Consider the following 26,770-nt stretch of genomic DNA (forward strand, 5'->3'; position numbering starts at 1 on the left):
GCATCCAGATACATTTCTTACGTAAAAAAATATTCTTTATTTTTCAAATCTTTTTGTGAACACAAAAGATAGGTTAAGAAGACCTAACAAAATTCAATATAAGCCTTTCAGGCCACCAGCAGTTACAACAACAGCAAAAAAAAGATCGACTTCAACACCACTTATTTAACAGTGGCGGGTTTACAAATATTAAGAAAAACTTTAAAAAATAATATTCCACACCTTTTACGTTAACTACACACCGTATCTCTCTTCTGCTTTAGCTTAAAATGAGGATGTTATTCAGGGACATATACAGTATTTAAGACTTTGACCAGGAAATGTAATTTGGAGCAGGATGCCAGATATATGGTTGTGTAACCATAAAAAGCTCTGTGAGGTGCCAGTGAGGCATGTTGATGAGGACTGAGGCGACATATCAAGACAGGCGTAAAGATGGCCAGCTGTAATACCACATTTACTACCATCTGTACGACATTTCACCAGTATACTGTCATTTGCGCCCATCAACTAACTGCCTGTTATATGATCATACTTGTCTATGCACTGTGCTATTCACAGGCTGGCGTGCTGTTAGTTTCCCCACAAGCCGCGTTTAGCTGTCCATTACTTCAATTCATAGAAACCTGGTTTAACTGGTGAGTGAAAAATCCTCATGGTTTATTGTTATTTAACCAAACAGTTTCTACAAATTGATCAACAGGGTTCAAACACCACAGGAAATATGGTTGCCTTTATTCACTAGTCTACTCGAGTCCACTCATATATCCAAAACAAAAGGAACAAAACAAACAGAAAGGATACAAAATGGAATCCAATGGAGGAAACGCACAAAATGGAAACCAAATGACAGAAATGTCTCATCATCATCACCACCACCACCTCACTCGGGTAGCAGCGTTGCCGTGGAGATTGTTGCCGTGAGGCTTTCATGTCCCTCTGCTGCCACTGTGCGGTGAAGATCAGCAGAGGCAGCGGACAAGTCACAAAATGGCTCCTGCACTCCTGAGGGTGAAAAGTCCTCCAAAACACTAGGGGGCGCTGTTTCTTCCTCATCAGTCCAAGCCCTGGACATCATGCTGTTTGTAGGATGGTGTAACAAGATTACCTGAAACATGTCATAAACAAACTTAGACAAGCAGAATTAACATACACTGTCAAAAAAACATGTACACAGCTTACCTTTTCATGAACTTGGTGATGGAAAACATGCTCTTTCCACACAATCCACAGTCGGCTACATAGCTAACATCTGTTCTAAAACCATCGTCATCTCTTGCTGTGGTCTGTAAAACTTATGACTATTAAGACTTATACTAACTTGGTTTTAAAAGGATTACACCGTACCAACTTCTGTTGCGCAGAACTGAAACAAATACTCACTTCCACATATTTCCATCTAAACTACTTGCCTGGTAAGACGAGTCATACATTTACTATGTGAATATAGGAGAATGGAGCCTGCCTGCTGCAGTACTAAACAGGAATACACCTTATCAGCTCCTGAACTTTCTTGCTGAGCCTGAGAAAGCTAGGGTGAGTGTATTGTTGGTGCTATGACCTGAGTTGCAAAAACAAATCCTTCACCCAAAATAATTTGTCAAGAGTTATTAGGACACCTATGTGCTAATTGTACTTGCAAATACTGGTTCATTTTATACTTTGGGATGGATTGCTGTGATTAGCGATAGCACCACAACTCAAGTGGATCGAAGGCAAACCGGCAAACCAGCTAATATGAGGCAAAATTCTTTGCCAGTCTCATGTAACTGGCTCTGTATGTGCGAAATCTTACTGAGAACTGCCCTGGCACATAACCATGTATTTTCAAAAGTTGTAATTTTTTGGTGAGTTTTAGTTGACAATTCAGCTTTGTGAAATTTAGATTCAGAAATCAAATGTAGCGATTTCAAGAATGTAATCAAGAAGGATCACAATCCACTTGGAGTGTTTTGATAGTTGTTAATACACAAAGCACTAAAATATAGTACATACTCTAATACTCCTGTTTTTGTATGTGTGTGTATATGTGTAACTGCAGGCGCGCAGGCGCGCACACACACACACACACACACACACACACACACACACACACACACACACACACACACACACACACACACACACACACACACACAGGCCTGGGGGAGAGCAAAGGCAGGAGCGGAGCAGGAAGGACAAGGAGCAAGCAGGAAGTAAACGAGACCAAACACAGAAAATGACAGAGCACACAGGGCGGCTCGCTCCTTTTGGTTTCTCGAGGCGGATTTGGAATTGACCACCATCACCCCTCCACCCCCCTCCCCTACCTCCAAAAAGGAGCCCAAATTAGATCAGAACAACCCCCTTTGACACACAGCATGGAGGGAGCTGAGGGAGAACATCTGTGTTCTCCATTTTATTATTCATTTTAAAGATTTTTTATTGGCTCTGTTTTTCACTGAGAAAGTGCAATGAGGCCCATTCAGTCGTCACGGGCAATTGGTTACAAAGCTTTGGGTTTGAGTGGCAGCTGAGGTGGCGCAGGCTCACTGGCTGTCTGAGGGAGTGGGAGGGGGTTTCGTCAGAGGGCAAGCAGCTAGCGGGTGAAGCTTCGCTGGGGCAGGGGGGGCGGGTATGGAGCTGGTGGTTGGTAGTGGTCTGGGTCCTTACCTGCTGCTGCCAGGCCTGCCTCTGCTCTGCCCTTCATGCCCACGCCCATGCCCGCTCCGTCCAGAGGGTACCCCCTGTCCCCCTTGTAGAGCTTGGGCCTAAAGGGGGAATCTTTCTCTTTACCTTTGGAGCCTTTCGGCCGACCCGCTGTCTTCTTCTTAGACTTGCCGTCGCCCTTCACACCCAGCAGCGGGTGCACCTCTGGGGAGAGACGGACGTAAACACACAATGCAGGAATGAATGATAGCATGGAAAGAATGAAGAAAGACAAGAAGGCAGAAAGAAAGGAAGACAGAAGAAAGGAGAGAGAAAGGAAGAAAATTAAGAGAAAGAAAGGACAGAGACCAATGTGTTGTACGTCTGTATGGGAGGCATATGACTTACCGTCACTGGGCACGCCCTGCAGCTCGATGGTGGTGGTCCGTGCCTTCTTCTTCGGCGGAGCTCCGTCTGATGATGGCTGGCGCTTCTTGTCTCCCGAGCCCGTGTGTACAGTCCCATCTTCGGCGGCGGAGGTTTGACCCGCAGCGTCAGGCGGGGGGCCGAAAGGGTTCTCTTCGGGGTCCTCCACCTCTGGAGCAATGGGCAGGTACAGCAGGGCCTTAAAGTCCTCCAGCTCCTCATCGCTAACAGAAGAGGAAAGAAAAGTAGTTTTGTTATGGAACTGCAATTTTTGAGGTCTTTGTTTCTAGACTGGCTGAAGGTGGGATTTAGAGACCTGGTGAAGAGGTATAAACGGATTGTGGTGCAAATTGATTGAAAAAAAAAAACGAAACTGTTAATCATGAGAAGTATTGCCGCACGCAAAATTTGAGGGAACACTCTCAGCGAATAAGTCCAGTAGTCCATTATTTTCTTCCATTTCCCTGTTTTAGGGAATGTGACCTTTTGACACATTTGTTTCTATTTTTCTGGCCCTTCAATCACACGACTAACAGTACCACCCCTACAAGAAGCTCACAGCACCACACCCACCTGCTGCAGAAAGCCACAATGGGGTCCACCGTCGTGACGTCCACCTCCTCATCCTCTGCGGCATCCGCACCTACGGGACCACACCAGGAAGGGGATGGGTTAGGCTACATGCTCATTGTTCAACAATGGTAGGTTAAATAATGCTCCCTAACCTAAAACATTGCAATGCTCTACCACCAAACACTGAAATATTGAATAACAAACACTTGAAAAACACTACCTAGACTACAAGGGTAATTATTTTAAACTAATCTGGTGATGTTTCACATGTTTTTGTACGAGACAGAGGTTGCTTATGAATCCATCATGATATTCACCGGTCTGTTCTGGTTCACTTTTGTCCTCATCCTCAATGTCAAATTCCGATTCCCTCTCCTCGTATTCTACATTTTCATCCAACTCTTTGAAGTCTGGAGCAAAGGCACTCCAGTTTTCCTGAGGGACAATAACAGTTTATACACCACAAACCAAAAGATAAAAAAAAACACTTATAATCTTATCCTCTGAAGCTCTCCAGACCATATGGCCATTAAGCCTAATTCATTATGGTTGCAATATGCTTTCTTTATCTTTTCAGTGTTGTATAGGGATAATGCACATGCTCAGGACTAGCAGGCAAATCTTTACAAAATTAAATTAAATAATGAATTCATTAGGCACCATGTATGAGGAAGGAATGACATGTGTGTATGATTTAAAAAAAAAAAAAAAATGTAATCATCATTTAAGAAGCATGTTTCAGACACTAAGGATTCTGTCTCACTCACCACTTGGTTCTGGGCCCAGATAGATACGACCCCACTGGAAATTGAGGCGATTATCGGCCGAACCGGATGCCACTGCAGAGTTTCACAAAAGGTTTGTCCACAAGCCATCAACTCTCATACAGGTATCACAGCAATCACAGTTCTCATAGTTGCACATTATTTGATAGTTAGGTTTAGTGTAGGTATGAAAACTTTGTCCTGATGGTTATGCCTAGTCAGGTAACAGCATTTAAATGTTTCATTGTAATGAGGGCATATTAATTAACACCTTCCAAAATCCAATCATGACTTATGCACTGTGTTTGTCTCACCGCTACATCCAGCAGCAGTTCTCCACGTGTGCCGTGCAGGATCTTGACCAGGTTGCCAATGCTCTTCTCCCAGATGTAGAGGGCATGCTGCCGGGCAGAGCCAGCCACTATGTACTCTCCATCGCCAGAGAAACAGCACCGTTTCCATGGTGTCCTGAGTAAATATAAGGTTGTACAAAGCAATGAGGAGGTCTGTTGTACTCACTCAAAGTTCAAAAGTTTTTTTTTCTTTTTCTTACTTGTGGGTGACTGTTGTTCTTTGCTGAGATATTCAAATATTTCTCACTGAAATTATTTAAACCTCTATATCTGTTCATATCATTTATATAGCTTATATACCTTATATATTATACCTGTATACCATCAAAAGTCCCTTCCTCACCTGTTCACCAGGTCCTGTAGCTTCTGCATGGGCTCTGGTTCACCGTCCCTCCCGCAGGTGAGAATCTCCCGTCCGTCATACACTCTGATGATACGGTCTGCCGTGTTTATGAGGAAACAGCTGGCAAGAGGAGAGACAACTATTACTGCAGATTGAAAAGATTTACAGACAACACTGATATTAATATCAGTTATGACGATTTCTTACCTGCCTTTGCGCGCAAACTCTATAGACTTGATGGCTGTAGTGTTACTGGTCCCGGTGGTTACCCGGAATGATGCTACAAGATCCTGGGTGTCTGTGTTCAGAACAAGAATCTGTATAGAGAAAACACGAGACAAAGAGTGAGGGGGACATGGCTGACTCCTGTTAAACTGGAAACTTAAAAAATATTTAAAAAAAAATTTGGCACAAACAATTCCACCACAGTAACTACACAGAAACGCATGAGGGAAGTCATGCAGTCTGTTGATATGAAGGTTTTGCTAAAAAAGAGACGGTTGAGGCAAGTGAAGAAAAAAAACAAGACTTTCAAACTGACACAGGACAGAACAGTGCCAAAGCAGAAAGAGGGCAGACTTACCTTTCCTTTGGCATTGCCTGTATAGATGTACTCCCCCCTCCGATCGAATGCGGCCACTACGTTAAGGTCGGAGTCGTCGTCCACAGGAAGAACCACATGCTTGGAGTCTGACAGCGTGAGTAACACAGGGGCCGACTTCATGGGACAAACAAGGACTTTGTCTCTGAAGGATTGATACCCAAACAGTATGAGATCAATAAAATGAATGAAGATCAAAACTAAATCAACACATAACTGCTATGGTATGATATATAGGGTGAGACAGCAATTATTTAACTAGAGCCACCTGCTGGTCCTTAATGTCATAGCAAAACAAACAGCTTGAAAAACACTTCAGGGTCCCTGTAAAACCTCAGAGCCTTTCCTGACAGCTTGCTTGCTTCCACAGTACTGTACAGTATATAAATACATCTGCTAGAAGACAGCAGTAGTAACTTAATATCACACTCTCAACACTATACCTATATTCATAAAATATATACAATTCAAATAACTCACTGATCTCTTGGGTGGAACTGGAGCTTGAGAATGGGCGAGGGGAAGCGAAACCTCTGGTCACAGTCCCCCGTCAGAACATCCCACAGGGACACAATGTTATCTGTAGAGGCGCTGACTAGCTTGTGACCATCTCGACTCCAACTGCTCGACACACAAGAAAGACAGCAGCAGGATGTAGAGAAATATTGTCAGCTACATTATGAACTGGCCAGTAATAGATCTGCTGCCTGAAAAAGCGTACACATTTTCAACACAATGCCAAACATACAATACAAATGCACATAACTGTAAACATACTGACCTTAGTGAACAGACTGGATGTATGTGTGCGCTTATGATTTTGGCAATGCCCCGTGTAAGAAAGTCCCAAATGACAATACGGCCATCATTGCAGCCGACTGCCAACAGTGTACCCCAGCGGTTGAAGGTACAGGTAAGCGCCATACTGATGCAATCAAGGGTGCCATCTGCCTCCTGTTGTTCAACATATACAATAGTTGTTAGGACACCAAGTAAGGCCAGGTTAACCTTAAAAGTAAACCCTATCAGTATAACCCTATCAAGGTAGATTTTTGAAGTTAATCCAAACTGTGTGCTTACCTCAGGATAGTTCTGCCCGAAGGACTCTGAAAAGGAGCAGAACATGATTACAAATACTAAAAAGGATGCGATTACACTAGTTCAAATAAACACATAACACACAAAACAACAATGAATACGTATCCCAGAAACTAGACTCCTCCAACTAGGTTCATCATAACATAAGAGGCAGGTGATAGCTAGTGATGTCATCTAGTGACAGCTCCTACTCAGTACAAAACGTAAAATTAAGGTTAGCCCTTATGGTTCATCATTGTTATTCGATAAGGGTCGGTTGTTTAAAAAAACATTACATAGGTTTTTTTAATCAGAGAGTCTGTTTACTGTAACCCAAACTACACAATACAACCCCCTAATGATTGCTGGAGTTAAGTAGATAGCTAACGTTAGTCCTATATTCATAGCTGGATACTTTTTTCATAAACGGTCGTTAGCGCGCTATCGCTAGATAGTTAAATAACTAGCTATTCTAGGGTTGCGGCCGTCGCATATACTATCCTCGAAATACAAAAAGGAAAGCATATTACCGAGCAGCTCTAGATTCATCGTGGAATATTATCCAATCCCAAAAAGAGAAATATTCTTAGAAATGTGAGTTAAGATTCCAGTAGCACACTCAGAAATAATTCAATCATACAGGGAAACTAGCCAGCTACAAGCGCTACTGGCGCCTAGCTAAAAGGAAGGACCCCAAAACAAACAAAATCGTCCAAGCCCAAACCAATTTTTTTTAATTTTTTTTATTTACATATATATCATCTGTGTAAAAAAATCATCTGTGTTTTTCATTCCAATGACTTTGATGCCATATATGTGTTATCTATTGGAAAATGCAGGCGCAGGCTGGACAGCTTTCCCCTCTAAACGTACATTGAAAATCTTTGATAGCAGCAGAGCTCGTCTATCTAGACTAGATCCCCAAAAACTGGTTCTATTGGCTGCAGCAACAAGGTTTTTAAGACAAGGGAGAGTGTCAAGCTTAGGACCATAGAAAACTATTCCTCTGAAAGCAGTTAAAGGCATATGGAGGCATATTTCATTCCATATGGACATAAACAGTTATGGCTTAGCATATCTCCGTTAAATAATTGATCATGTTTTAACGCAGCAGAAATTACGCAATTGTCCTTTTCTTGTATGATAATATATGCAAAGTTCCTCAAAATAATTGGCAAACATGAACGTTTTAAACTAAATTAAAGAGTAGCCTAGACGCCACCAGCTCTCTCAAAACTCTTAAGTGACTGAAACAATGTGGTCAACCCCCAGAATGTGTGAAAATGTGAGCAGCCTTTTATCCTCATTCTTGCTTTGGTATTTAGGTGTAGCCTATTTTTCACAAATACAGGAAAAATTGGCTGTCCTGGCTATTATGGGAGAAGCCTGCAGGTATAACAGGTAGAACTTTTGTTGTTTGTCAGTGTAGATGAGAAAGGAGTTATTGTTGGACTTCCCTTGCAGCTCTTGAGTAGCCTACAATTCTCACAGTTTTGATAACCCATTTGACCAGGGGCGGCTCGTCCATAAGGGCGATTGGGGCGACGCACTGCCTAGGGGAAAAGGAAAAAAAAAAAAAAAAAACTCCTTATGTATAAACGCAATATCCTTGTAAGTCGCGTAAATGACACGTACATTTAAATGTAATATTTTTTTTCTGTCGGATTCTACCACTAGACCGTCTGATCTGTCTCTGTATGTCATTGTCGAATCAGGTAACAGTCGTTCAGTCAGCCTAAAGTCGTGCTTCAAATGGCCCTGTCATGGCAAAAAGTGACCGGGTGCCAAAAAGAGCCCGGGTGATGTAATATTGGCTTTCGAACGACTCTTGAGTGACAGTTGCTATACCAACGTTAGCATTACGTCACCCGGCTCTTTTTGGAAGTCAGACTACCTCAATAACGCGATTTACCCCAGAGCATCTCGCATTATACTTCGCTACCTGAGACGAGCTTGCCTGTATTTTACCTGCAATAAACCAAGCAAAACAACCATGTGCTTGATGTTTGACTGTGTTAGGAAAGTTGTTGACTCACAAGTTTGTTATAGTGTCAAAGTAAGTACATTTCAACCGGTTTCGCCGCTAGCATCTCGTTAGCGATTAGCAATTCTTCCGTTAGCTGGGGCACATTATTTTGCTTAGTGTATAGCTAGCAAGCTAGTATGAAGTCTCCCAAGTCTTTCTAAATAGGACTATATCAACAAATAATGGTAGATCTTAAATGATTTAAGATGTTAGCAAATGAACTGGCTGGCTTGCTAAAAAGGTAGATGAACAAGCACCGTATATTATTTAAGATGTTAGCAAATGAACTGGCTGGCCTGCTAAAAAGGTAGATGAACAAGCACCGTGTAGTATTTAAGATGTTAGAAAATGAACTTGCTGGCTTGCTTAAAGGGTAAATGAACAAGCACCATATATTATTTAAGATGTTATTAAATTAACTGGCTAGCTTGCTTAAAAGGTATATGAACAAGCACCGTACCGTATAGTATTTAAGATGTGAGCAAATTAACTGGCTGGCCTGCTAAAAAGGTAGATGAACAAGCAACGTATATTATTTAAGATGTTAGCAAATTAACTGGCTGGCTTGCTAAAAAGGTAGATAAACAAGCACCGTATATCAGTATATTTTCTCCTTTTTATAAAAACGAATTTCTACTCTAAACAATTTCAATTGAAATGCAAATGATGATGTAAACGGCTAAAATGGAACACTTTATTTACCGGGTAAAAATGAGTTTAGCCACAATATATAGCAATTCAAAAAGTAGTATTGACTGCAAATGTTGATGTACAGGATACCGGCAGGTGTAGCTAAAACGGAATACTTAGTAGTTTTAGGCACAATATTAAGTGACTAACAAGTAGCTAATGGCTTTCGAACGACTCTTGAGACTGACCAAAAAGTGCCCGGGTTACGTAGTGTCCGGTCTACGTAATGCCAGCGTTGGTATAGCAACTGTCACTCAAGAGTCGTTCGAAAGCCAATATTACATCACCCGGGCTCTTTTTGGCACCCGGTCACTTTTTGCCATGACAGCCCCACCCCTTCTGGGGCGATTTGGGGCGAAATGAAAATCGCCCCAGACCTCTCCCATTGACTCCCATGTTAAATCCATTTTTTTCACAAAACAGAGCTCTCAATGCATTCTCTATGGCTTCCGGGAGGGCTCGCCCCTCCTGGTCTTGTCATAAGTAGTGGACGTAAAAGCCTATACGAACGTCATACAGCTTCGACGGAGGCATATTCTGTCAAGATGGCTGCCCTGTCCAGTGCAATAACTCGATTCGCTCTTTGACAGAAACTCCTTTTTAGTCGGCGTACTAATGAAGATAAATTGACAACAAAACAATTAGGACTTCCTAGACCAAATGTATCCATTCAACAGGTTTCTACAAAGGGAGGGAAATCCTACATCCAAGAATTGGAACAAAAGAAAATCGCGTGGCTAATGCGGTCTGTATTTCATATACCACTGTCACTTTTCATAGGTTTTACAGTGTGTTTCACAGTTCGCTTCTTGCACTAACACTGAATAATTTTTTATGTGATGACTTATTTTGCTTTTGTAAGCCAATACTTTCAAGATCAGTCAATAAATATTGTTGTTTTTGACTTATGTTACCCCTTCTTTATGATGTTACTGGACATATCATGTGTCCTGTTAAGCTATGTTACATCATACAACATTTGAGACACGTGGATAATGAAAAAGTGGGATAATTTAATGTGGAGCCACATCATGTTTGCTTATGAAGGCTCCTGGATGCAACTTTCTTCTATAGCTTTCCACCTGTAACTTGCTACTCTAGCTATGTAGCAAGAGGGGACATATTACTGTTGTGTGCTGCCAATAGTGGACAAAAAGGTATTGCTGTATGAGTTAATCAGCTAACTTAATGTACTTACTGAATGGGTCGCCTTAATCATTATAAAAAAAAATTGCCCCCCCTGAGAATATTTTCAGGAGCCGCCACTGCATTTGACATGAATATGGGTTTAACCAGGGAAGTTATAAGGGACTTTGGTTTAACCACTAATTCCCTGAGACCATGTTTGGGTTCTTAACATTTAAGGCACATATAATGACATTAATATGATTGATTACATGTTTTTATTCTGGTAGCAAAATCATTTTAGAGCAGTCTTATGTAATAGTCTCTGTAATAATCTTGGCATTTTACCCAAAAGTGTTCTGAATGAAAGAAAAAAAGTAATCGTATAAAAGGGAAGTTCTGAAAACTGCCTAAATATGATTTTACCAAAAGCCTTTTTTTATGTGCGTAAGCACATCATCACATCGATTACCATGCACACGATGCAACACACAATGTCATCTTCATTCTTGTCACAGGGCGTCTACATTGAGTTAGTGAAGCTGGATCCCCTGCAGTTTCCACAGGTCAGGGGGAGTGCACTTAATACTGCTATTTTTTCATGTGCATCTCAGGGTGCTACAGTCAGCCTGCCAGTTGCACTTGATCATCACACTTCTGCCAACCCCACTCTTAGGACAACATCCATCTGTAGATTTCTTCCATTCTTTTACTTGCAAGTACACACTCAGGCTGTTATACTTTGCTGTTCCTGAAGTTGGTGGTAAGACCTGTGGCTGACTGTAAGTCCTTTTTACAGAAAGCTGAATGTGCATACAACACCTTGGCCTGCTCTCGAATTATGTCACTTTCTTTGAATTCCTTGAGGGAAGTTCCCTTCTCGATCCTGTGGGGGCAAGGTATAGTGTCGCATCCAGGAACAAGAGGTGCTTACATGCCTTGAGGGGCTGTAAGTGAGCCAGAGAAGCCAGCTACGAAAGCTCTGCATAAACACCAGCCTGGTCCAGCACAACATCAACACTGGAGATGCCCACCCCATCCGTGTTAGTGTCTGTGGGCCCATTCTGACCTTGCTAGTTGCCGCCAGGGTAACATCTTCTCAATTTGGGCTTGGCGATATCATTGCTGCTGCTGGGGCTACTGGCCTCGGCTGGGTGCTCTTCAGTGTTTTGTGTTTTCTTATAATCATTTGTAAGAAATTAATTGATGATTCACACAAACTATCAGTAAAGGAGGCTATAAAGCGTGTTAAGTTCAGCAACTCTAAATAACATTTATTCCATCTCCAGGGGGTAAGTCTGCTGTAGGCCTATATTTTGGCTTAGTTCAAGCTTTAATCACAATAACAGTCTTTTTATATGCCTACAGTCCTTTTACAATAAAAGTGTAGATTCATATAAATATTATAAGCATTACATAGTATGGTATAGATATAAATTGTCCTCAAAAGTCATTTGTTAGTGTTTTCCATTGAAATCGACAGTGCACTGAGAATACAGAGCCACTAGCGCAGTTGCCTTTATATGAACGACTGATGAAGAAACTGCAGTCCTGAGATTCAAAATGAAGCCCTCTAGAGTTCTAAAAGTGTACACCCCGTGATTATACGGGTATTTTCCACAGCGACCTATCATTAGGCAGTGGTTCAAATAGGGCGGGGTTTTAGTCGGGAAATATACTCGCTAACTCTGTAAAGATTGAACGAGAATCAATTTCAATAGAGCAGATGTCTTTGAAACGCCAAAAGCAAATGTATTTTATATTCCAAACACCTCAAAAGTCTTTAAAAAGTGCTCTTCATCCACGCCGCATAAACGTGAGGCACTCTCTGCGTCATGTTAAAACGGACTAATAAAATCGTGCCTTTTCTAGGGCTTGTGTTATGAGACAGGAGAAAGCGAGCCACGAGCCATGTAGATATTGTTAAACCAGATAAGCACCTCTCCGAAAACGCTAATTTAAACACGTTTGTCATTCGATTTCGTACAGTTTAAACGCTCATGTGACTTTCTGAGGCCACGGTCATTTAATATACATTGGGCATGAGAAATAATTTAAAACTGTAATTGGACGCCAATTTACTTCAGATCTAGAAAATCTGTGTCTATATCGGTTGTGGTTATAGGACATTTGGGGCATGCGCAGTAGTGAAACCCCTTATGAAACCACGCTCGTTTGCCCTGGTTACAGTGTGTAGGCTATACTGTGTTGATCCTCTCAAAAATTTAGGAACAGTGTGATTAACATCGTCGTGAAGACTACAGAACTCAGCTTGTCACTGGGAATAATACAGGACACCGGCTCTTATTCATATGTTAAAGGTAAATTGATATCTCATTTGATCACAAATCTCAAGAGAAGGAACAGTTGTGTAACATAGGCAAAGTACTGTGCAGCTGACCTAATTGTTGTCTGAATTGAATTTGAACAGTTTTAGACTATATTGTATGCAGGCTATGGTAAGGACTTTCATTGTCTTAAGTGACCTAATATTACGTTCAAATCAGTGATAATGGTAACCTCATTTAAGAAAGTATTATGAATAAACCCTTCAGGTATGTCTGTAGTACAAAGTTGACCTGTTATACAACAGATTCAAGTGATATAAGTTATTTCATTCAACATGTATATGATTGACATTGATAAAACAGTATGCATTTCTATGTAGGAATATGTTAGTCTTCAGTTATGGGTTGTATTATCATTTTTATTATGTATTTTATTATGATTTATTTGAAAGTTTTTAGAAGAATGTTAACATATAGCAGAGGAGCATGTCAAAGTGAATAAAATATCCTCTAGCTAAAGTAGAGGATTTCTTTCTGACTCTTTCTTTTTTCTATATTTCTTTCCTTATCTTTGACAGCCTGGGCCATCATGCCAATAAACTCCATCCACTGGTTCCGTAAGGGGTTACGTCTCCATGATAACCCAGCCCTGCTTGAGGCTGTGCAGGGGGCAGACACCCTGCGCTGTGTGTACTTTCTGGACCCCTGGTTTGCAGGCTCGTCCAGTGTTGGTGTCAACAGATGGAGGTGTGTGCTTTACTTTGTAACTGCTTTCTGTTCTGGTCCATCTCTAGGTGACAATGCACAGTCGGAAGGGTATCATGCATCACAATAACAGTGTAAAAATACTATTATACTATTATGTCCTAGTGTGCAAATTACAACACAGAAGTGAAATATCAAATTTATAAGTCATGTTATTTGGTGAAGACTTTGTAAGTGATGGTATATTGTGTTGACACTGACATGTCGTGATAGCCATTTCAGGTAAATTGGATCTAACATTATAACAGTGACTGGTCACCTATGCATATTCATCAACTGCTGACTAAATTGTTATGCAACACTTTTCACTCCAATATAATCTTGTCCATAACTCCAACACACTGTATGTGAGATGGTCTTTGTGGAGACTCCAGCAGAGTGTCTTTTTGAAATCTATGTCAACCACATACGCATGCCAACAGAATGTGTGTGTGGAGACATTGATGGCAAGATATAGTTGTAATTTCAGACTTTTGCTTTGAAACACACAAAATAGTGTGGGGTAGAATAATGCAATCTTGCCCTCTACTGAAATTCTGTGGTTTAGACCAATGACAATATAGTAACATTGCAGTGTTCAAGTGGTACCTTGCACAAGTCACAAAGAACAGAAACAGAAACCAAATTAAATATTTACCTCAGCGTGTCTCAATTCTACTATCCATTCAGATTGGCCGATATCCCTATAAGAGAATGAATGTGGTTTTGGAAATCAACAAGATGACACCCATGGCAGTTAAATAACTGCTTGAGAGATAAAGCTCATGCCTGGCTCACACGGTTGACAGACCCCCATTCACTTTTAATGGGGTGACGTCATCCGTTGCCGAATTGTGGTTCCATTGCGTTCCGTTGCTTGCGCCGAAATTTGAGAAATGTTCAACTTTTCGAGAGGCAACGCATGCGTCAGCCAATCAAATCGCATTTCTTGCATATACAGCAGCACAGGCGCTAGCCAATCAGTCACGTCTACGCTCATGTCTCAAGAGCGCGAAGCTAAAAAAAAAAAAAAAATGGCGGACCAAACTCCATAGATGGTCTTATTTGTACATAAAAGTTGTTTGTTTTAAGTTACCGAGAAATATACAATGTGAAAACCCCGTTATTGTAACTGAAAAATGGCGTGATTGGTTTGTTGACCTGTCAATCTCTCTATAAAGTCTCCGTTATCAACACAACCCCATGCGCCAGACACGCCCTCCATCATCCGTTAGGCATCCGTCAAGCAACGCAATCGTGTGGGCCAGGCGTCACACGGTTGCATTGCTATGCATTGATCCGTCGACGTTGATGGATCCCCATTCACTTTGAAAGGGGTGACGTCATCCGTTGCCGAACTGAATTGTGGTTCCGTTGCTTTCCATTACTTGCGTTGGAAGTTGAGAAATGTTCAACTATTTGAGAGGCAACGCATGCGTCAGTCAATCAAATCACATTTCATGCAAATACGGCAGCACAGGCGCTAGCCATTTAGCAACGCAACCGTGTGAGCATATTTCAGAGATACAGAATAGGGTTTGAATTCCTAATTTACATTTACAATTTCATGATGTTACAACTGTATTCCATTTATATTTACATTATTAAGTACTTATTCTGTATTTAAGATAACAGTGTTGGGAAATGGCTGAAAATGGCTGAAGAGGGTGGGACTGCTTGTCCTTCATTCATACAAACACTCACACCCAGGCATAGATGTGCCACACACACACAACAGGTGAGCCTTACTCTGTATTCGAAGCTGAGGCAGACACCCACACAAAGCCTCTCATTTATACTCCCAGGGGCAGCTTCTGTCCGCAGTCACAAGGCTGAATAATACACATCTGTGGGGGATCAAGCCTGCCCACCTGTGGATCAGGCCAAAAGTAGATCTACCTTATTTTCCTTATGTCATTTACTTGATTAACACCCTCTAAATGTTTTATTTATTGATTAGATACAAATACGGGGAAACAATAGGGGGAGGCAAAGTTCCGGAGCCCAAGACCAAAAGTTAACACAGTTATGGCAATTTGGGGTGGGGAGCTGTAGTAATAGGAATTTCGTCCAATGACAAGAAATATTTGTTTGTTTTTCCAGCAGCAAAAAGACTTAACAGAAATATTTGGGGCTAAAGGGTGAAGGTCTAAAATGATGCAAGAAATACAGTGCCCCAAAACCCAAAAGGGTGAAATGTCAATGTTGGCAATCACCTAGGATGCTGACATTTTGCTCATGTATAGTTCACATGTTCGTTAATATTATATCCATATTTCAATTTTGTGGCTCGATGATTTCAATTAATATGATTTTGAAGCACACTGTTTGAGATTTCAAAAGCCTTTCTGTGGGAACATGTATATTGGTATATTGTTATTTGGAGGTATGGTGAAGGTCTGAAAATGCAAATGGTAAAATAACACAAACATTGTGTAAATGCATTGCTTGATATGGCAGTGTTGGCTGCTACATACCTAATTTCATACTCATATTTATTGTTCATGGAAATAATTCCTACTACAATGGTACGTTGAAATCTGAAAATATAAATTCAGATATCATCAAAACCCAACATCGTACATCATTATCTTTGTAATTGTTGAAGGCAGGTTATATCTGCACTCAGATTCAGCCTCTACAGGTGGAAGTTAGTCACAGTAGAACATTTCATCCTGATATCCTCAATTGTGTTGAAGACCAGTGTCCAAAAATGCTACAGCACACTTTGGATGGTGCCAGAAGTGTGAAAATTCAAATGAATTCAAATTGGTATGTTTTTGTTTAACTTTTAGTGTTGGGCTCTGTGGCCTTTGCCCATATCTGGAGTATGAGTATTCGTAATAAAAAATTGGAGAAGGTGATTTTAGGTGATTTGGCATGGAATGACCTGTTTGATTTTACAAAGCCCTATTACTAAGAACTGGCTTTGTTTAGGGTGACTGCAGAATATTGGCCCTTTAAAAGTTTGTAGCTTGGTCACATGTAGGCCTAATGACTGTAGGCCCGAGCTAAATCTGTCTGTGCTGTTTAGGTAATGTTGGGTACATGTAGGTCAGTTGGGTACATTCGCTGTGTTTGTGTAAGCACTGTGAGCCAGCACACACAGAAATATGCAGGGAGGGAGGAAAGAGAGCGAGAGAGAGTAGGGGAAAAAAACGTGCATAAATGTAGGCACTGTTATCGCTTGTGTAACGGCTGACGCATGAGAACAGCACGATCCACTGCTCTCATTGCTGAACCACTTGTAGGTGTCGGCAGGGCTCTAAAGTCATCACGGATATGTCCTGGTTAGTGTGTTACATATAATTAGATCATATATCCGTTAATTGACTGAATAAGAGGTGAATGAAGGGGATGGTGGTTTCACTATCATGTGAAACGATAAGACCTCATGGACTCGCCCTGCTTCGTTCTGGTCACCCATTGAAAGGAAGGACAGGACAAGACATACATGTCCTCTGTGTAGTGTGTGTCAGGTGGCCCATTCTTAATGTGAACTCCTAAGGGCCATGAACCACACCAGCCTTTCCAAGTGTGGCTGGTGGCCTTTTTTCCAGCCTGGTGAATGGGGATAATGGAGACTTAGGACCACGGAAATAGCCAGCCCTATCCTTAGACCAGATGGGGTTTAAATGAGGGCCCTGTGAATGAGAGTGGATCCACAGCAGGTGACTTATGCTGCTCAGTGAGTATCCTTAGACCAGATGGGATTTAAATGAGGGCCCTGTGAATGAGAGTGGATTCACATCAGGTGACTCATGCTGCTCAGTGAGGCTGAGCAGGGAGAGGGGAGAGGGGTGCTAGCCATCACAAGCTCTTCCAGGTGCCTTGTGATGGATATTTCAGGTTAAAAGGGAAACTTGGCAGCTAGCTGAAGCCCAGATTTAAGGCAGCTTTGGAGTCTCGTGCACATGTGTCTATAAATTGACTTTGACAGATGGTGTTCATTCAGAAATCTCTATACTGGTGGTGTGGTCACAGGTTTGGAATAAACAGTCTGACAACTTGGCAGGTAGGTTGAGTAGCCAGTTCTGCCATAGGTCTTCTTCACCAGATACAATTCACCCATCCAGATGCACCATAACTGCCTCTGCATCTGTTAGTTAACACTTGGGGGGAAATTCCACAACCGCTCTGGTGGAGAGCTTTATGGACCGGCAGATGCTGTACCTGTATGCCTTCTTTCACCCCCCCTCCACAGAAAGGATGGGGCCCCCTGTGCTGATGTGGCAGTTGACCAGATCGGATGAGTGAGGTCGTTTGACAGAGACTCGGCACAGTGGATCCTTGGTGCCTGAGAATCCCCACAACATAGTGAGGGAAAAGGTCAACACACACATAGTTAAACTAAAAGATGAAATCCGGTTGCTGATCAGGGTTATTATAGTTAACGAACACTTAGACTAAAACAAAAATTAGCCGTGAAAAAGGTTCTGCAGGTTCTGTTTGAGTTTTTGGAAGAGACTCTAATAAAGATGTAGAACGACTCAAATTAATCATATATGCATTCTTTCATCTTACTGGAATGAAAATACCGGGACTATAAGAACTGGTGCTAATCCTGATTTATGGGACAATACAGACAAGTGCATTATTATTTTATTTTTTATAATTTGTCAAGAAATTCTTGAGTTGCATTGAGTCAGACTACCATCAAATGGTTTTCCTGGTGAAATTTGGGGGAACAAATTGATATTTAAAAATCATGAGGTTAAACCTTCTATAGATTCAAGGTATCTCATTCATTTTTGGGGGCTGCATTGGATATTGTGCAAGACTTCACAGGAAACAAGCATCCGGGCGTTGTTCTTTATTTAGCGTAGTGTGTGTTTGTGCTGTATTTTATTGCTCTCGAATAACACGAAATACATACTTTTTTTTTTATATTGATTTTATGTATATATTAGTATGCAATTTAAATGGGGAAAAATTCGTATATGAATTTCGTTTTAGTTGATATCAATTCAGTAAATTCAATTAATTTGAGCTAACCGTAGCAACAAAAAAAAAGCCCCAGTTTATGCTAAGCAGCACATCAGCAGTTTCGCAAGAAGAAAAAGATTATAGCTCTTGTAATGTTACCAGTCCTGCCAAAAAACTTGTGTACAAGACACAGTTTTCCGGTACAAAGTTAAGTCAGTTAAGTCTTTTTCTTCATAGTTCACAGAACGTAAGGATGCAAGGATCCTGTTGATCACATTACTGTTTGCTGAAGGTTGAAAGCGAAATGTATCCTTGTGATCTCTTTGGTTGTTTGAATATGCCGAATAATCGAGCATGACTGTAGATCATACAAGGACCCACAGAATTTTGTGATATTGATCAAACACTGTAATTTTGTCAGACCTACTGTCAATCATCTTTACATGAACTTGCAAGGACGTGCACAATTGATTCAAAACAGATTATGTTTTATGTGCTTCATGCCAACAACATGGGCTTCATGTCATTTTAAATTTGGCCAGTGGGGGCCACTGTTTGTATAGCTTACTTTGTCAGTTGTCTATGGAATACGCAGCAACACAGGCAAATAATCAGTTGTTAAATATAACAGACACACGCAGTTTGAATCCATGCGTGTCATTTTTGCTTTTGTGAGTTTTTTTGTTAAGCCTTAAGCCTTGTTTTATCTGCTGAAATGGACAAGCTGCCCCTGCTATCAACTCTTATCAGCTCTTGTGTAATCGTTAGCACAGTGACTAAATAAAGCATTTTGCTAAAGGGTTTTAAATGGACAATATGAAGTGGAATTTCTGTTTACAACAAGGGTTTCATTGTTCCCAAAATCAGTCACTGTGTCTGAGTGGAGAGCCAATATTTATTTTCTGGCTTGTGTCAACACAATTCAGAGAGAGAGAGCGAGAGAGAGAGAGAGAGAGAGAGAGAGAGAGAGAGAGAGCGTGAGAGAGAGAGAGAGAGAGAGAGAGATCCCCACAGGTCTGTTGTAGTCACAGAGTGTGTTTGACAGTCCCTCCTTCTGTTGCAGGTTCCTGCTGCAGTGTCTGGAGGATCTGGACTCCAGCCTCCGCAAGCTGAACTCACGGTTGTTTGTCATCCGTGGCCAGCCGGCCAACATCTTTCCCCGCCTCTTCAAGGTGATTCACTGCCCCAGTCATGGTTACCATCAGAATTGTCATCTTAATCAAATAATGAAATGTTATTTATAATTATGATTCATGTGAATGGATTGGATCTGCCAAGTGAGTGGTGTATGGGCAGTTTCTCCATTCAATTCCCTCCCTTGATTGATTCAAACATACACCAGATGATGGATGTATGAGAAAAGTCAAGTTTTCATCTACATTTCACACACATGCTTATGCAAATCCAACCCTGAAAACTCAGGCTAGTTGTCAGTACTCAAGTAGTGTTTGAGTAGTCGCTGTTTCAGCGATACCCTCTCTTAAACTGGTGAATTTCGGTGCAGGAGTGGAACATCTCCCGGCTGACCTTCGAGTGTGACTCAGAGCCGTTTGGCAAGGAGAGGGATGCGGCCATCAAGAAGCTGGCGTCGGAAGCCGGTGTAGAAGTCACCGTCAAGACAGCACACACACTTTACAACCTGGACAAGTAAGACGTGATGTTTCTCACACATACACACACACACAAACACCACTACACACATCATACTCATCTCCCACTCTCTCTATCGTTTGCTTTCCTCAGGATCATTGAGGTGAATGGCGGTCAGCCTCCTCTTACCTACAAGCGCTTTCAGACTCTCGTTAGCACCATGGACCCCCCCGAGGCCCCTCTGGAGCCGCTTTCCAAGGCTGTAATGGGCAGCTGTATCACGCCTGTGTCTGAAGACCACCGGGAGAAATATGGAGTCCCCCTGCTGGAGGAGCTAGGTGGGTAGCCATATTTTAAAGAGGAAAAGAAAACAAACGTATTGTGGACAGTGTGTACGAACACAAACTGTTATGATTTAATATTTTGTGATTTTATAGAGCATTTTATTGGTGTTAGTATTTGTTTAAATCTCTTTGCCTATATTGTTCTCTATAAAGAGGTGGAAGAGAGCTGGATATCAAGGATATGAAGGTTTTTAGGGGCCACAGAATAGAACGTCTTCTTTTAGTCTTTTCAAACAACATATGATAAGGAATTAATTTGACCTTACACAGAAGTCTGTGATCTCAAAAGCCCTCATATACAGTAATAACGACAGGGCCCCGTATGAAAGGACAGATAATTCAGATGGGTGATAGAAAAACAAGAGGATATTCACTGTCAGAGTCTGCTCAAATATTGTCTGCAAACAGAATAATGTAGGTTTATAGGAATGGACATTTTCTTTGGTCAGCATAATGCAATTGTGGAATTTGACCAGCAGAGGGAAGCAAAGTGCCTAAAGCCACTATCAATCTCACCTTTACTGTTATACCTTTATGACATTCTGATGCACATATTGAAATGTTTTCAGTGAATGTGACATGCTCATCCAGTCAAAAAAATAATTGTATAATTTGGTTGTGTATCTCACCTCAGGATTTGACACAGAGGGATTATGTCCTGCTGTGTGGCCTGGCGGAGAGACTGAGGCTTTGAATAGGATAGAAAAGCAGTTTGGAAAGGACTCCTCCTCGGTAAACATTTGTCACATCTCGCATTATGTGAAAGTGATTTATTTGTTGTTGCAGATTTTATGGGTTTATTGTTATACTGATGCCTTTCCTGATATAACTCACCTTCCTAGCTTTCTAACTACCTCCCCATCCATGCCTCTTATAATAATAATAATGGCTAAATATAGTAATATAGACTAATGTGGACTCTTCCATGCCCTGCAGGAGATCTTTGAGAGGCCCAAGCTGAACTCCATTCTGCTGATGGCGAGTCCTCTTGGCCTGAGCCCATACCTGCGCTTCGGCTGCCTGTCCTGCCGCCTCTTCTACTCCAAACTCACCGAGCTTTACAAGCAGGTAAGTCTACGTCTGCATTTCATTCATTTTATTCTTTTTGAGTTTCATAGAAAAGAACACAATTCTGTTTTCCACAAATACATAACTTTGCCATCAGTTATACACTGTCGAAAATATTCAGTGACTGTCCAGCAGAATTACTGACACCATTAATTGTTTCCTCACTGAGTTGCTTTTTTCCCCTTGTTTAAAGATGGATAAAAAACCCAACTATGACAAGCTGCTTTGGCGGGAGTTCTTCTACACAGCGGCCACCAACAACCCGCGCTTTGACAAGATGGAAGGCAACCCTATCTGCATCCGCATCCCCTGGGACAAGAACCCTGAGGCACTGGCCAAGTGGGCCGAGGCCAAGACCGGTTACCCCTGGATTGACGCCATCATGACCCAGCTACGGCAAGAGGGCTGGATCAACCACCTGTCCCGCCACGCTGTGGCTTGCTTTCTGACCAGAGGAGACCTGTGGATCAGCTGGGAGGAGGGCATGAAGGTACAGAGGGCTTGCTGGGGTGGGGGTCACAGGGTCGGCATGAAGGCACTCACAAAGTGTGTGTGTGTCTTAAGAATCCACCCCTCAGTGGTAGCTCTTGAAATGAGATGCGTTACTCTAATTAGATCCATCATTAGCATGTTCAGTAGATTCACTACATGTTCACTACATTCTAGCAGTAAAGCACCGCTCCCCATATTCCCTCCTCCCTGCAGGTCTTTGAGGAGCTGCTGCTGGACGCTGACTGGAGTATGAATGCAGGCAGCTGGATGTGTCACTCCTGCAGCTCCTTCTTCCAGCAGTTCTTCCACTGCTACTGCCCAGTAGGCTTCGGCCGCCGCATCGACCCCAATGGGGACTTCATTCGGTGGGTTTCATCTCTAACACATCCCCTTATTATAATAATAATAATAATAATACCTTAGACTTATATAGCGCTTTTCTAAGTACCCAAAGACGCTTGATGCTTGACTGTTAAATCTCTCCCTGTGATTGCAGACGCTATTTACCTGCCCTCGCCGATTTCCCAGCCAAGTACATCTATGATCCGTGGAACGCCCCGCCGGATGTGCAGGCTGCGGCCAAGTGCGTTGTGGGAGTGGACTACCCAAAGCCCATTGTGAACCATGCTGAGGCCAGTCGCCTCAACATTGAGAGGATGAGGCAGATCTACCAGCAGCTCTCCCGTTATAGAGGCCTCAGTAAGACAATCTTGTCCCTCGCTCCTGTCTTTTTCTTCTCCAACTCAATCCCCCTCTCTACTTCAGTTATTGTACGTTTTCTTGGTGTCCTCTCTTTTGGTCTTCTACTCTCCGTCTCATTTTCTCGATCTTTTCTTCCCCTCTACTTTAATTTTGTCCTTTTCCTACTAATTTTATGTTTTCTTTTATCAGTTCTTTGCGCTGAATATTGTTTGTCCATTCCAACAGGCTTGCTGGCCGCTGTGCCATCCAATCATGGCGAGGATGTCAATGTGAATGGGATCAGAGGCGTGGTGGTAGCGCCCTCGCCTGGCAAAAAGCGCCATGGGAATGGGCATGGTGAGTCACTCAGTCAAAAACCTCCATCATCAGCTGAAAAAAAGGGTTGAGTGCCATGTTTCAGAATAGTCATTGCAGAATTTTCAATACTTTTTTAAAGATAAAATATGATGAGTGTTTGACTCTTTTATTATTGAGCTTTATACAATGCTAGACAGATAACAAACTGCACAGGCACCCAAGACTATATCTGAGTATTCTTAAATACTAAAAATATTAATCTAAATGGCAGGACTAGATCATATGTGAGAATGACACTGTTTGTGTTTGTAAGAATAAAACCATTTATCTGTGAGAATAAGAACATTTATCAGTAAGAATAAGACCATTGTTACAGTCCTCTGGCCCCTAAAGTCCTCATCAACAACCCCATTATATGACAGTACTGGTAACCATGCAGCAGGAGGGTTTCAGTGCTGTGTTCTGTTCCCATGGGGACAGGCAGCCACAGGGAGCACCGGTCTGGGGAGGAGCACGCTGGACCCAGTGGAGTGAAGCACCGCAGCGCTGGAGCTGGAGACTCTCTAAGTAAGAACCTGCCGTCTACGCTTCAACTGCTAGCAATGACTCACAAGCCAGAATTCATAATGAAACATTTCAACACGCCAGACTGTTTATCTGCAATGCATGACTAGTGCAGTGATCAAAAGATTGACACAAGTGATAAACATGTGGCGCTTAAGGTGTCAAAAGAATTTCGAAAAAAGTGGTTTCAAGATTTGGTAAACAGCATGTCAGATATCATGTCAAAATATCAGAGAGAAATCCTGCAATACTATGACTGATGACTAGGTGAAATTCATCTCTGTAACCCCTTGGTTTCCACAGACTGTCGAGGGATGCCCCACTCTGCCAATGGAAGGGTTAGCAGACAGGGCCAGGGGAATTGCACCCATGAGTTTGTCATGCCACAACATCCAAGTAAGCAGGCTGCACCACACTTAAAACAGTTCTAATCTCCAGAGGTCTGTCATGCATGCACAGCCGGAGTAGCACAGTCATGTTGGTGGTGAAAGTCTATTTTAGGAAATACGTTTGTAAAGAAATAATTGACTCATGATTGTCACCATGGCACCAACATTTATTCAACAAGATACACAACAATATAGTAGGACTATGACTAGGACTATGACTGTCTTGTTCTTATTCTTAAAGAAGCAATGATGACCTGTTACCTCAGCCAAAATTGTTTGTTTTTTTGCTTGTACTAATTAGCATTGTCTGTACTATTGAGATACTATTGGAAAATAAAACAGGAGCTGCGACTGAACATGGATAGTGTATTTCTAGTCTGTACCAGTTCTACTGTGTGTGAAGCCCTCTATCTTTTTGTCTCATTTTGTCTCAACCCGTCATTTTCTCTCTCTTCTTTCTGATGTGTCAGGTCGAGTCAGTCGTGTGGGGAGTGGTGGCTCAGGGAAGAGACAGCGCGAGACAGAGCAGGAAGCCGGCAGTGACAATGGATTGTTGGCATCAGCCCTTAAGGTCCAGCGGCACAGCAAGGAGGTCAGTCCTTAGATGATAACACAATACAGCGGACGTGGATAGGGTCTGTGTGTACACTGGTCACTGGCCTCTGGCCTCGCTCCTGACAGACAGCTGCATGAAATGTTACATCTATTACTCAGAGATATAAATCGGTTTACACTTAGAAGCATTAATAAGGTTAAATCATATCAAATGCTTGAATAAAATGTTCCCAGATTACCCTTCAATGGTAAAGCTTAAAGCTGTGCCTAATGGCATTGTGTTGAATTGATGTGATGTGTTGATAAAGACAGCTTCTGCCTTTTTGGTTAACAAATGTCTGTGTGCTCTGAATTCACTGTCAGTGCTATCTTGGGTCTGTTGGGTTGATTGTAGTGTTTTTTTGGGGTTTGTGTTGCAGAACAATGCAGTTCAGCAGGAGGAAAGATTGACCAACCCATCATGAGCAGTTCCATGTAGATACAGATATATAAATATTGTGCTATACTGTATGTGCTAAATATATATTGTCTGATTTGTATTTATTTTTTAAACAAAAAAAAAAACTCTTTCTCAAATGAGAAAAAAAAATCTTCCTATCAAAACAATAAGCTTGTTGTTAAAAAAAACTGTTGGACCCAAAGGTAGATTTAATTGCCAAGTTGAATGTGCAATTGGATTATTTTAAACCGTATGAATCAATGAGAGGTTTTTAATTTTGTACCCTTCTATGATGTAAGGCTTTCCATGAACAGCTCTTTGTAGTAGTGTCTTACATACTCGTCTGCTCCTCAGCACTTGAAGTGTTTGTTTTGGGGATTATGCTGAATGTTGCCAACAGCCCTAGGAGCTTGTGTAATCGAACTTTCACTGACATTCACCAGCAAATGACTTATCGTGAAACCCACAAAAAGGGTTGGTTACCTGTCAGAGTATCTCTATCCTCAAATTGCCGTTGTATTCTTATAGTCTGTTATTAAATAATGGATTTTATTTATGTTATTTTGTTTATTTTACCAGTACCAGCACTGTTTTTTCTCTAAGAGCAAATATACCTCTATTCAAGAGTTCTGTACCCCTGCTTTCTCCATGGTTAGAATGCAAAGGATGATGGGAATGCTGCATGCAGCTTTTGTTTTAACACCAGTAGCTCCTTATCCATTGCTGTGTAGGCTGTGTGGAGGGGCAATTGCCTGTGTGCTATGACCGCATAGCTGTACATACATGCTGGGTTGGTCCTCTGCAAACTGTTTACATCAGGGTCGAAAGACTGGTATCATGGATTGCCTACAGAGTGTCACCCATACATTCACTCTGGTTTCCTCTCCCGAGTCATTTTGTTTTCCTCATGCAGTCTACGTACATGCCTGTTTGGCAATCTGTCTTGATTGTGGCATGACCACATGGATGACTTGCTCTGTCACCTTCTGTGGGAGAGCAAACTATATTAAATCATCCTCAGTCTTCCATAGTGTCCATCACAACATCTATAAGAACTTGTCTGAAGTATCCCCCAGGAGAAAGCACAGCTTTAATTCCAGTTGGAGACTGTGACGTTTGGCAGTAGTGCTACCAAAAATGCATTTTGCCTCATGTTTCTGGAGTTGTCCTGGATCCCTCAAAAAGTTTTAGTCATGTTTTACTCCTATGTTCTTCATTTAGCTGTATACAACAGTTGATGAGTTGAAAGCTGTACATTGTTGCTGTCATTTTTCTACTGAAATTTCATATTCCCTTTTCTTTTTTTGTTTCTATTGTAAATATTTGTATAAAAATGCAGTATTAAAAAGCTTTAGTTTGTGTATATTGTACCACATTAGACAACAAATAAAATGGTTGCAAATTACATTTCAATATCTGTTGTTGCCGTGTTTTAAATCCTTTTTTTATTCTCCAAACATTATGAAATGTCTGATGCATTTAGCCTGTGTTTTTAGATTGTGTATAAGATTTGAGAGTCTAACTTACTTTTTACTTCATCTGGTAGCTTCCTAATCAGAGGGCTGTTCACTTTACTTTGAGCAACACTGCTTATCAGTAGGCCCTCTTATATGTGCGTGTGTGTGCATAGTTCTTTTGAAGGTTGGTGAGAATACACAGCACTGTGCCAAAACACTCACAAACAGCAAGGGAGGGGGGGAGGACAAAACCAGACACTAAAAGGAAAGATTCTCTATCTAAACTAACATACCCACCTTACTAAAAGG

The 26,770-nt window shown here is 41.6% G+C and overlaps 2 protein-coding genes across 3 annotated transcripts; one reads left to right on the forward strand and one right to left on the reverse strand.

Moving 5' to 3' along the window:
- Window positions 1–17: 17 nt before the first annotated feature.
- Window positions 18–7,472, reverse strand: rbbp5 (retinoblastoma binding protein 5). Of its 2 annotated transcripts, none has more exons than XM_031567298.2 (14): window positions 7,296–7,472; window positions 6,769–6,794; window positions 6,470–6,642; window positions 6,169–6,309; window positions 5,671–5,833; window positions 5,295–5,404; window positions 5,088–5,207; window positions 4,706–4,859; window positions 4,395–4,466; window positions 3,945–4,062; window positions 3,628–3,697; window positions 3,037–3,278; window positions 2,653–2,853; window positions 18–1,108 (listed from the first exon to the last, which is right to left on the reverse strand). In XM_031567298.2, exons 1-14 carry the CDS (start codon window positions 7,312–7,314, stop codon window positions 1,056–1,058), a joined length of 1,662 nt encoding a protein of 553 aa, XP_031423158.1. In that variant the 5' UTR covers window positions 7,315–7,472; the 3' UTR covers window positions 18–1,055. The 2 variants fall into 2 exon arrangements, with proteins under 2 accessions (XP_031423158.1, XP_012683075.1); XM_012827621.3 differs by having other exon boundaries at window positions 2,776–2,853; window positions 7,296–7,471.
- A 5,210-nt stretch (window positions 7,473–12,682) lies between these two features.
- cry3b (cryptochrome circadian regulator 3b) lies at window positions 12,683–26,417 on the forward strand. Its single transcript, XM_031567299.2, has 15 exons — window positions 12,683–12,927; window positions 13,473–13,641; window positions 19,628–19,736; window positions 20,069–20,211; window positions 20,308–20,492; window positions 21,133–21,230; window positions 21,435–21,566; window positions 21,760–22,056; window positions 22,272–22,423; window positions 22,555–22,757; window positions 22,986–23,096; window positions 23,538–23,624; window positions 23,925–24,017; window positions 24,481–24,602; window positions 24,985–26,417. The coding sequence occupies exons 2-15, from the start codon at window positions 13,484–13,486 to the stop codon at window positions 25,027–25,029; spliced, it is 1,935 nt and encodes a 644-aa protein (XP_031423159.1). The 5' UTR covers window positions 12,683–12,927; window positions 13,473–13,483; the 3' UTR covers window positions 25,030–26,417.
- Window positions 26,418–26,770: the final 353 nt, after the last annotated feature.

Source organism: Clupea harengus, chromosome 5, assembly GCF_900700415.2.
Source record: "Clupea harengus chromosome 5, Ch_v2.0.2, whole genome shotgun sequence".
Taxonomy (NCBI): Eukaryota; Metazoa; Chordata; class Actinopteri; order Clupeiformes; family Clupeidae; genus Clupea; species Clupea harengus.